The 12,821-nt window shown below is 41.3% G+C and overlaps 1 protein-coding gene across 1 annotated transcript in view; it reads right to left on the bottom strand.

Moving 5' to 3' along the window:
- Positions 1–4,217: 4,217 nt before the first annotated feature.
- The window catches only part of PXYLP1 (2-phosphoxylose phosphatase 1), a 103,230-nt gene continuing 94,626 nt past the window's right edge, over positions 4,218–12,821 (bottom strand). The window contains exons 5-6 of the mRNA XM_048864417.2: positions 10,811–10,950; positions 4,218–6,842 (exon numbers count right to left, since the gene is read on the bottom strand). Of these exons, the coding sequence (XP_048720374.1) occupies positions 5,911–6,842; positions 10,811–10,950 (1,072 nt within the window). The 3' untranslated portion in view covers positions 4,218–5,910. The remainder of the gene's footprint in view (positions 6,843–10,810; positions 10,951–12,821) is intronic.

Here is a 12,821-nt window from a genome sequence, read left to right on the forward strand (position 1 = left end):
TATGAGTCTGAGAATCACGCAGCACTCACAACCCCACCTGTAGCCAATGGGAATGGTAGGTGAACTCAGCACCTGAACCAGGACCTAAGTTTTATTTAAACTAACAGGATGATTTCAGGATAGCAAGAAATTTTTTTTTAAGCTTCGTTGTAAAGTGTCACCTGTTTTTACTTCTATGCTGTCCATTTGATTAAACCCATAGCCATTCAGTCAAGCTTTCCCGGTTTGTATATCTAATCTAATCTAGTCATCCAGGAAGCAAAATTATGGTCGTGTACCAAATATAAATTCACTCTCAACTGTCAATTGGACAATGAATGATGCAAAACTTTTCGATCTAGTCATGAAAGTCATGAATGAAATTTAATAGCTTGCCTGGCTCATCATTTCCTCTCCATAGAAGGGTCATTGGTGTGAACACAACTAAGCCATGCAATGGCCGATTTTTTTTAAGCCCCTTAAGTGGTGGATGTACAATACCACTTTGTGCACAAACATTCCACCCTTTTGAATGGATGTTCAAAATGGAAGAAAAAGTGCTGCTGGGACATGGGCATATTCTACCAACAGTAAAGAGTTTTGTGAGTGCTGGAGGGAGTAAGTCTCATTTTACTTACAAACCTTGAAAGAATATTGACTGCGGAACTTGCGGCATAGTTCAGTTACCACAATTAGTTCTGCCTGATCTAATTCCTAATGACTTCCATGGGAATTGGGTTGGACCCTAAAAGCCCGTGGCTTCAAAAAGGTGACAATCTGATTTTCCCGAACTATGCAATTTTTTTTTCTAATCAGCTGATTTTTTTCATTTTAGTGCCTCTGCTCACTCCCTCTGTGTCCAGGTCAGATGGCAGAGGTGACTATCCTGACATCAAGCTAGCTTTACGGCTCTAGAACCGATGTCTCTAGGAATATATTACAGTTAATAGTATAAACATTAAGTATGCCTCCCAACTCCCCTGTGAGGGAGCTGGCTCAGATCATCTGTTCCATTTGGGCTTCTCTCCGTATTTTTAACATAAAGGAAACTTGGCCATCTTGGTTTGTAGAGCACCGTTCCTCCAGTAGATCCAGATTCCGAGGTTCTTTTCAGAGTAAACAATGGAAAACATGAGAGTGGCACATTCACTGGCAGTCTTTACAGACAGGCTAGTGAAAGAATGTGGATGGAGACCAAACCACTGTTCCAGATTAGCACTGAGGCATTTTTGTGGGCCACGTGGGGAAGCTTGTGATGCTGGTGTCTAGTAACAGAAAGCTTCCGTACACAGAGTTGTCATTCCTCTTCTTCTCATGAGCCCCAATTTACTCTGCTTCTCTCCTTCTCACCCACAAACAGCCCTAATTCTCTCTCTTTTTCAGTAAGTTTGTTTACAATGCTGCAAAGATTCTAGTTTTAGTCTGAATTCTGGAAAAGTTCCAGTAGTAGCAAAACCCTTCAATGAATTTCCTGTAAGTTTAAAATACTCGAAACCTTTAAAGATGCAGTGAATGGTTTTCTCCTGAAGGGGAAAAAAAAAAGCACTTAGCTTTTAAACTTGACATAACCTTTACTTTTCTATAAAAATCACATATACAGCACCGTAACAGAGTATCCTAGAACAGCAATACATGGAAACCGCTAAAGATCCCCCCCTCCCCCACCCCCTTTTTTACCCTAATGCACGCACATAGCCAGAGTGGTACAAACTGAGATGCCGAAAATGCTAGAAACGAAAACCACTATTAAGGCCCTTGCCCCCTTTTTCATTATTTCTTAGCATTTTGCTATGTCCTAGTCATGCAGTTCTTTTCGTAAGCATTTCTTTTGGCCTTTATATAAAGCTGAAGGATCAAATTACACCTCCATTTATATGGAATGCCCCTGGTCCTTTTCATGATACTCTGCAAATCCATTGGCACTGAACCCACATTGTGAGTAATCAACATTAGTTCAGCTCATGCTTTTGTAGTAATTAAAGATACCAGGCTGGAAGTTTTGAGAGCACCATTCTAAGCAATGACCTCTAAGTGCTGCTCTGTCCCTGTTCTTTGACCTTCTTAAAGAGATCGTTCTATGAAGAGAGTGTTGGTGCCCATTATTTCCTTGTCTGAAACTATGTTGCCTTAGATAAATGAGTTGCTGTGTATTTCTTGTTCCATCAATATCCTGTGCAGCCATACAAGGCCAGCCGTGAGAGAAAAAGCAGCATGGAAATGGAGTTTGAGGGAGGAGAGGAGGCTGTGGGTGAAGAGGGCTGTCGGGAAACAAAGAAATGCTTTTCATCAGTAACAGAGGTTCAAGTTGCCTCTGGACATTGACACTCATTGAAGTGGCACCTCCATTGCCTTGGGTGCAATGCAAAGCAGTGTCTGTGGGGGCTGCACACCTGCACCCTCTACTGGAGGTAAGCGTTCCACACCTCAGTCTGCCTAAGGAAGTGCAGCTGTTTACCTTCCTTGCCATAGGCTCTTCCACAGAGCCCCTTTTACAGTTTTGCATCTAGTGTAAGGTGTTACATTTGACTGGAAACGACAAACGTTTTCCTTAATTACTTTGAGCCTTCACAGGCTTGTCTCATACTGAGACCACTCTGATTGGTGAACCCCTAAAAGGCACAGACTGAGACTCTAGAGGGCTGGGGCCCCATATAGGGCCCATAATGGCCGCTGTCAGCACTCACAATCACTCACACAGGCTAAACTATCAGCCCGATTTCTCCTTGGGTACCCAATTCCAAGCAGGGCTCAAGTGCAAGGTCTGTGATATCTTTGTCCTCTGAGAACAGGACCAAGAAGCCAATGAAACCTTCCATCTTGGCTAATCTTCACCCAGAGGCCTGGAGAATAGCACCAAAAGCTAATTTCATAGACCTGTGGGCCTGCCACCTCCACATTCACCTGTGACATCATTTTACCTCCTGACACGAGGAATCCATTCTTGTACCCACCCCAACACACGACACTGACACCATACCATAGAGCCATCATATCTCAGAGCAGATGCTTCCTGTGAAGAAAAAACAAAAGAAAACCCCACTGTGGTACCCAGGACACACCTAATAAAAGAAAGAAACAGACACTTTTCCCAAGATGATCCTCTGGAACAGACCTCTATGGTGCACCTGGACGCAGCAAAGGCACCAGGAAGCACCAGTCTCATGACTGAAAATGTACAGAGGTCCTGCGATGGGCAGCACTGACTGGTGGTGCTGCATAGGGGTTTGGTGGTTGGGTCACAACTCAGTCCTGTCTCCAGCATCCCCTGCTGGTGGTCACTCCCGGCACTGTGACAATCTCCTTTCTGGTAGTATGTGACTCGGCCCGCCGGACACATTGCCAGTTGAGTCAGCCCCCTTCCAGGGGGTTAACAGAATGCAACAAAATATATATCTAATTTTCCCACAAACAAAAGTCTTCAGCTCACATCCAGGCCTCTGTATCGGGGTTTACCATGTTTCTATCCCCCCTTATCTCCAGGGAGAAGGGGTTTGTACCCTTTTGCAGGAAAGGGGTTGGTAAGGGAGCCTAGGCCTTCCCCTCTCCACTGGGTTCCAGCCCAGGAGCCTATGACAGGTAGCAATATCAAACACCAAGGAGTGCTTCAGGGCTGTCTCTCTGGGCTACTCCCTACCACTGGCCCTCCCAATCCAAAAGCCTCAGAAATGGTTCACCAGAAGATGGAGTGAATGGTTCCCTAGTCCTAGGGAAAGACTAGTCCCACCTCTAGGGCCTGCGGTAGCACCATTTGCAGCCCCCTCTCCCCTGCAGCCAGGGCTCCAGCTATGCCCTTGCTCAGGAGCGCCGACATAGGTCTCTCCTCCAATCCTGCCTGCTCCTCTTCTGAGCTGTCTGGCTATCTTTTAAGGTCCTCCTCCAGCTGCAGCAAGCTCTGCAGATATGGTATGGAGGAGCCACTTGGGCCCAGAATGCTCCTTAACGCCTACCCCAGTGTGTGGTTTATATATCCCATTACAGGCCCTCTAACAGCAGCAGCTTATCAGCCTGAAGAATTTATTGCAGCAGCCCTTTGTAGAGTGACTTAGGGAGTTCAATGCCTACTTTAGAGAAGCTGATCATTTTCAATAAGTTTTTTAAAAAGTTTGCTTAAAGTGAGCTAAATCTCTTAACTTGATGCACTCTGTACCCTTCCCAACCCACCAGAAGAACCATTTAAATTTGCCACATATACAGAGGGAGAGGAACCTTTCCTGTGGTTACACACTCCTAATGCAACATAAAAGACCAAAGATTTATACCTTTATTTCTCTTTAAGACCTTACAATGTGTTTATTAGCCCCCCAACTCAGAAACAGTTTAAGGAGGCAGAAAAAAAATTAAATGCAGTAACAGCAAAAATCATCAATGAAGCAAACAACAGTTTGCAAGATAAATTTTAAAAACTGGGTATAGTAAAGAAAAGCAAGAATTATATTGAACTCAAAGCACATGAAAGTGTACAAATATTACCCAAAACTTTATTTATAGAAATGTATTCAAATGCAGCATTTGAAAATGAGAGAGAGAGAGACTGGAATGCTGATCAAGTTAGAGAACCTCATGTTCACTTACATTTTCTTTGATTAACTAGCACCATTAAGTCACAATCCACAAACTAAATCATAATTATTTCTAGACATGTAAAAAACTCCACCATTATAAAATGCAATACTCTAGTCATGAAAATCTTTTTCAAACATTTGTATTAAAAATTGGATCTGAATTAACTACTTGTAAGAGATGAAAGTAGTTCAAAAATGAAGTTTTCATACCTACTATGGTGGCCTAAGGTAAATCATCCATAAAAGCAGGTTGTTCCTAAGTCTGTTGATCCGGATCAAGGGAAAGCATCTACAAAATCAGCTTTTCACAGCCGTTTGCAAACCAAGCAGGTAAGAGAAATTTAGTCCACTATACATACACACCATACAGTATGTACCAGACTGGTCTTATAAAATAACATTGTCCTAGTCTATAAATATACTAATTGGACTACAAAATTTCTGAGCGTTTAGTCAAGCTGTCTTTCTGCCTCACACAGCCACTGCATCAGACTGAAATGCATTGGTTTATACGACAGGCTATCAGCATGAATACAATTACTAATAGGAAAGATCAAAAAAATTTACCATAAGACTGACCGATTTAGTGTTCTAATTTCCCCCTCACGTTTAACTGTAATATTAGCATTTACTTATCTGTTTCTAGTGACAGTCACACAACCTTAACATTTCTGGATTGTGTTCAAACTATTTATGAAAGTGCTGAAAGTGCAATCAAAGAAGAGAAGTTTATATCCATTCATTCACCTACCTGAGGGACAAGTTTTCAGAAGGCTGTGTGCAAAAAAGCATGCATACATTTGTGCATGCTCAAACACATGCGTGTATTTCTGCCAACTTGTTCCCTAATATTTCTGGCTAAGGGAAGGATGTTCCTGTCACAGGATTTCTTTAGCAAGACTATAATACAGATGGTTGGAATTCATAAATACTTTTGATCCAGTGTGCTCCTTATGTATTAAAACTATTATGATAATATGGTGGGAAAACACCATTTTGTTTATAAATGGTAACTTGCAATGTCCAAATACTGCCCTGGAATACAGAAGAACTAAACCTATACTCTCAAACTTTTTCAAGCAATGTCCAGTTTACAGTAGCACACTTAATTTATCAATTAATTAAAGATAATTTAGCAAATGTGTTCAAATGCATAATAAAATAACCTAGCAAATTATTTTCTACTCCAGAACATCTAGAAATGTCTTCTGATGAAAATAAAACTATATTAAAATCTGTTTCAAGCAATATTTTGTACTTTAATGTACAAGAATTTGAAAACCCAAAAGGTGAACTCCACCCCTTCCACCAATACAGATCTTGTGTCAATACACACATTAAAATTTCTCTTTCTCCTCAACACCCCCCTTTAAAATGGTCTCCTGCGACATGCATCATAATAATTAGTGCTATTAAAAACTGAAAACATGCCCCTTTTGACAAAATGAACAAACTTTTCTAGAGGACACATGGGCTTCCTGGAATGCATGTTATGCTCCCAGCAAAATGAGGTCTGGAATGTGACATCAAACCCATTATACAGGATGCGGATAAAGTGTTCTCTGGGTTTTTTCTCATCCTGCCACAACTCAAAGACTAATCTGGCTGCAAATCTTGGAAACCTGGCTTCTGTAATGCCCAAGGCACTGAGAACAGGTGACAAGGTGACATCATGAGCTGAGTAAAGGACAAATAATTCTTCTTTCTTGCCGTCTGCAATGCGCTGCATCCGGTTAACAGTCTGATTAAGGAGAGGATGAACGGCCAGCAGTGCATACCAGAAATAAAGTTTCTTTTCCTGTCTCTCTCTCTCATCCTCTAACTGATGTGTCTTAATTACCTTAAAGTGTTCAATGTCAATGCAGCCATTTTTAGTACAAGGGAAACTGACATTGTGGCAAAAATGGCACAACATAGAATCTATTGGGTTAGAAGCTCTTAATTGCCTAGTGGGAATGCCGACTATTTTTGCCATATCCACATATGTTCTCTCCAAATGGCTGTTTTTCACCCTTAAGCTATACTGGCGGCGTTGCTCCTCTTCTAGGTAATGATTTCTCATTGGGCAATCACAGCTCCCAGAACAAAAGATAGTGCTCCACTGATGTTTTATGTTAATTTTCTTCCAATCAAAATCTGGAAGGAAGGTATATAGAAGTGCTAGCCCACTCTGCAGGGTTCGACTTTTTCCTGTTGTCTCCAAGTAGAGATGCTTTGCTGTCCAATCACTTGATAGCAGTTTATGTTTCTTTATATAAATTTCCCGTAATAGCTGTCCATTATGTAAGTGCTGTACAACACCTAGGAGAGATTTAAAAAATCCTGTTACCAGTGTCCGGAAAAACGGGTTATAGAAAATGTCTAGAACTTTGACATTTCTGGAAAATGACATTAGCAGTTTTCTAACATGTGCACAAATTAGTTAAAAAAATGTTGATCTTTCCCAGGAATCAAATTTCACTTAAGCTTGGCTATTATCCCGGAAGTTTCACAAAGTATGCAAATTATATATATTTCTAAATCTGAAATATAGGTTAGCTCTGTATACTCTTCAGTGCAGAAACAGCCAGTTCTATAACTTTTTATAATAAAGTAGCTCATTCATGAGTAGTACTGGATTTAGAACTTTAAAATAATTGAACAGGAAAGTCAGTCTGATGATCTATGAAAAATACTATGTAGTTTATAAAATGGATCCACATTCAGAGATCAACTCAGTTTCCAGGACAAATCTGTTAACACAGTGCAGCTTGCACACATAAACAGCCATACAGTTTCAGAACAGCCCTTAAGAAGTGCATACCACAAACCCAGAATGGGTTAGGGGAGTGTAAGCCGGTGTGCAGACTCTCAAACTAGGGAAAAAGAAAAGGAGTACTTGTGGCACCTTAGAGACTAACCAATTTATTTGAGCATGAGCTTTCGTGAGCTACAGCTCACTTCATCGGATGCTGTAGCTCACGAAAGCTCATGCTCAAATAAATTGGTAAGTCTCTAAGGTGCCACAAGTACTCCTTTTCTTTTTGCGAATACAGACTAACACGGCTGTTACTCTGAAACTAGGGAAAGGAAATCAAGTCCCAACTACCGGCCTCTTCACATTCTTTCTTCAGAACTTGCTGTATTTCCAAACAAAAATTCAAAGCCCGTACAAATCAGCTCAAACTACATACTACCCTCCACATCTCAGGCCTTTACAGCTTCAAACGGCTGGGAAGGGAGAAGTCCCACCCTTCCTCTACAGTAAGTTCCTTTGCAATAGACTCCCCTTTCCTTTATAACCCTGTCCAGCGCAGCCAAGTAACAGTCAAGAACTCAGTTACCTTTTGCATGCCAGAGCATCTTAACATGTCACAAGAAGAGTCAGTCCTGGATACTAACTGACCCACACAACCGATGTATGAGTCCTGGGATGGGGTAAAGTTAGATTTAAGACTGATGTATAGGTTACCCTGCTGCATGGCAGAAATCCTGGGATAGCTCTGCAGATTCCTCAGGAGGGGTGGTATTGCAGGGGCTGAGGCCAGTCTCGCTCAGTGACTTTGATGCCCATGAGGAGGAGGATTCTTTTGATTTGACTCTGGAATTTATGGTTATGGTGACAGCCACAGGGCCACCCCAGCTGGTTTCTGGTTTTACAAATCTAGCTGGCCACAATATGGATCTAGTGCTAGGAATGGGCTGCAGAAGTTATGATTACGCTCTCAGCATGGACTGGCCATTGTTTCAATGATCCACTCCAAGGTGATTGTTGAGATCTGACAGGCTCCAGAAGGTTGAGGGAACTTACTGTGTTATGACTGACCATTATCAAAAGTCTGATCAGTGGAACACTATAGCTGGTGCTTCCTCAGTACAGAAGGGAGGCAACTGCTGGCATTCTCCACAGAGGCTCTTCAACTCTACAATGTGTTTACCACCCTCTTTGGCCAGAGCCCAGATTTCTCCTTCCAGATATTTTGCAAAGAACTCCATTATTCTATAGGCGTTTGGGGAAGAGATAGAATGGCGGCTGCTAATTAAGGTATAATGATGTTATAGGGCAGGAATGAAGAATGTGCAGGTGGTCCACAGTGTATTCCTGAGCGAATTTTGTGCCACTGCGTAATGCAGAATTTTGAAGAAATTAATGTTGTGCATGCAGAATTTCCTTTTTTCTCCCCATAGAAATGGACTGCAGAGATGTTGGCTGCCACTAGGAACCACTGGACCTGGCAGAGCTCAGCTCCCAAACAGAAGACAAAGCTGGAGGAAGGGGGAAGGAACTGGAGGGTTCCCAGCACACCCTGAAGGAAAGAAGCAGCAGCACACAGGAAACTCTGTGCAAGCCTGGGACCCAGCATCAGGCTGTTTCTCCCTCTGGATCCCTGGGCTCTGGGAAGGCAGGGTCTGTGTCTGACTGATCTGGAGTGGGGGGATGCAGCTGGCCACTGGGGAGTGGGGTAGGGCTAGGGGTTGAGTGTCTGGGCTTGGGGGTGGGAGGTGGGGGGGGGTTACAGCTGGCCTCTGGAGGGAGAGGAGGTGTGAGTACCTTGGCTGGGGCAGGGCCCATGGCTGGGCTCTGGGGGAAAGGGGGTATGTGAGTGTGTAACCCCCTGGCTGGGCTTGGGGCCAGGGGGTGGGGCAGAGAAGCAGGAACTGGATTGCCATAGGGGTTTCTTTAACTCTACTCCTGGGGGAATTTTTGTGTGTCTGAATTGTTACAGAAAAACTTGCTGACAGGTATTTTGAATTAAATTAACAAAATAATTGAAACTGGCATGAGTTATTTTGACAAATAAAATTTGCAGAATTTTGCAAGGCTGTGCGCAAAATTTTTAATTTTTTGGCACCGAATTCCCCCCGGAGTAACAGTGGATATGAATGGTTCAGTATTGTTTTAAATATTGTAAAGAGAGTCCAGAGCACGGAGGTGTGTGCTGATAGTATGTTTTTTTAAATGCAAAATAAATCCATATACTAAGGTAAGAAATCTAACAACAACAAAATTAATTCCTTGCTCACAACCACATTTCAACCCAACTGTGTTAAGACTCCTTTCCCTAGGTTTACAGATAGGGATTTTTGTTTGTTTTATAAGGGCTTTTGTTAATTTTGGAGGAAAATATTTGGACAGCAAATAAAAATAAACAGGGACTGTAGTTTATACACAACAGGTGCTATGCATTGATCAGAATTGATAATACACATAAAATACACAAATACATTTAAGGACCGAGTCCAACAAGTTTTCATATATCATGTGATAATTACATTTCATTTTTATTATAATATTGAGGATAATGTATCTGGTTGACCTAAACCGTAACATAGTTTTACAAATAGGAAATGCATGATGGTGCAATATAAAGGTTTTTTTAGAATAAATGAGGGACAGAATGTTACTCATGAGGAGTGAAGCCATGACAGAATTAAGCAAATAATCCCCATTTGCTACCAATGAAAGCTATACACCACATAAAGCCATGATGTGTCCTATACACGTCATATTTTAGAGCCAAGCTAGTTCAGGAATGTTTTAGAATTGTTAAACTATTTATTGCAATTTCCTTTTAATCCCATCATCTGTAAAGCTCGGCTCCCTTAATATCAATTTAATCCAACTGAACAGAACTCAGAGAAAGAAAGAAAAATAAACTCATACATTAAAAGCCCCTCATACAATCTAAAATAGCGTTTCCATTTCCTTACCAACAAGTGCCACAATTTGACATCTGCTCTCTCAGGATCTCCCTGGGCTAGAAGCAGCAACTTCATCACAGGGGAAAATTGGCAATTAAATCTTGCCAATCATTTCTAAATTTGATGGATCATAAGATATTGAACTGTAAGCCAGCTACCAACTCAGCATTAATTATTCCTCCTGGATGTTGGACTAATGTACATTTTTAGGGGATGCAGAGAGGAATTCCATGTTTGGGAGAGAAGGGAAAAGGAAATAAGGTTGATTTTTTTTTTAAATGGCAACTATTTTAAGTTTTGAGTTTAACATGTTAGAACTAGTCCCAACAGTGATGCATTAGTAGGCTGAATGTAGGCAAGGTATGAGACACTATCATGACTGCGTGTGGTATATTAAGCTTTTTACATGGCCATATCCCATCTACACTGGGACTGGAAACAAAGTTAGCTGGCAGAATAATTTTTCAACATGGTTCTACTTAATACACACTGAATTCCTATCTAAACAGGGAGATAGAGCCCTCGAAATGGACTATGTTTTGTTGGAGACCGAGAAGAAAGTAAATAAACGTGCTACAGGACCTTACCTGTCTGTGTAAGTTCTCCCATTTCACACAAAGGATGACTGGGGTAACGAGGCAGGCTGCCCAGGGTGCCATCCATTTGTGCTTCAGAGCCTTGGGACATATGCCTAACAAAAGCTTCAAGATGAGGGTGAGACGGCTTCCTGAAGAGGTAAATCAAAACATGAACACTCCCGTAAGTGCATGCAAAAATAGCTCAGAAAAGTGAAGAGTTCTAATTATGTCAGTTCCCGCAATCTCATGATAAGGGGATATTTCCTGTCGAGAAAACATCTGCTCTTGGTCAGGGCTTTCCTTAAAAAATCCAGCCACAAAGCTGTGCACTAATATTAAAGAACTGGTGAGGACAAAATATAGGACTTTAATGTGTCCGAATGTCCAACAAGAATATAAAAAAATCAATAAAAGTTAACTCCATCTGGGGTCACATTCTTCAGTTTAGTAACTTTTGCGGTTACTTGCACCAATATCATTATAACAATATTGGGAAAAATCCCTTGTGTGGAGGGATTTTTTTTTTCAGAACCAGAAAGACTACTCCATTTCAACAGCATGGTCTGTAGCCACACAACCTTGGTTTGTGATTTTGTCAGGTCTGATAATCTAAACAGGGCTGACTGGGTCAGTATTTAGATGGGAGATCTTCAGGGAATTCTTAGGTACTATAGTGCAGGAAGTGCTGTTGGCACTGCAGTAAATCATGCTTTTCTCTGAGTCCAAATTACATTTCTACTTGGGTTCTTAAAGGGTGCTGTGCCATTGCTGGAACTGTCTTTAAATGACAAGTAAAAGCAACATCCTAACTTCTCCTGACCATTAAAAATACCATGGTGCTTTTTGTAAGAGTAGAAGAATTCATAGAATATCAGGGTTGGAAGGGACCTCAGGAGGTCATCTAGTCCAACCCCCTGCTCAAAGCAGGACCAATCCCCAATTTTTGGCCCAGATCCCTAAATGGCCCCCTCAAGGATTGAACTCACAACCCTGGGTTTAGCAGGCCAACGCTCAAACCACTGAGCTATCCCTCCCCCCAATTAACCCACATGACCTGGCCAAATTAGTAGATAATTCATGGGTAACTACCCACCTGCAAATTCACCTTCAGCTTTAATTGAAGCTTGTACAAAATAGTAAAGTGTTAGTCTACACCACCTTGCAAGAGTGCTTTTAAAAAACTATCCTTGTACATACTTTACATGACCTTACAGCTAAATTTTCATTTATATTGTAGCAGCACCCAAAAAGCCTAATTGAATTGGAGCCCTTTGTGCAAGGCACGGTACAGACACATGAGATGACATACATCCTAACACTCTTGAGTTGACCATTATGGATGAGGCCAAAACAAACCAAGCAGTGTCATAGTAAGATTGAGGGGAAATATTCACAGAAAACTCAGTATTTTACCCAGGCAGGCAAACAGACAATGAACATCAAATATCCTCCATAATCTCTCTCTAATCTCTGTCTAGCAGCAGAGTGTGAGAGTGAGTTAGTTCGTATAAATTGTCAATGTTAGTGGCAATATCTAAATTACATATTCACAATTTAATAGAGTGACTGAAAGTCATTTTTTATGATCAAATATCCCTGCAAAGATACCCTGATGCCTTGATTTATATACGTGGAGTATGTATTCCACTACTAATAAAACTTTGTACTTCCAAGCCTTTCAAAGTGAATGAAACATTCATCAATTTTCCCCAAGACAAGTATTTTCATTTTACAGACAGAAAAACTGAGCAGCACAAAGCTTAAGTAAGTTGCCCCGGACATGCAGTCATAACACGGACAAGGATCAATATTTAAACGTTACCCCAACAAACAACATTGTTTCAACAAATAATTTCAGTCATGTGGAAAGTAAAAATTTGGCTTCCCTGCTACTACAAACAAGAAACATATATCTAGCTCTGAAGCAGTAAGGCCTTGGCTGTTGCTCCATTTCAACCTTTTGCAATGTCTCGGGATATAGGCACACCTAGGAACTTTCAGTGCCACTAAAATCTCTCAT

Source organism: Caretta caretta, chromosome 9 (assembly GCF_965140235.1).
Source record: "Caretta caretta isolate rCarCar2 chromosome 9, rCarCar1.hap1, whole genome shotgun sequence".
Taxonomy (NCBI): domain Eukaryota; kingdom Metazoa; phylum Chordata; order Testudines; family Cheloniidae; genus Caretta; species Caretta caretta.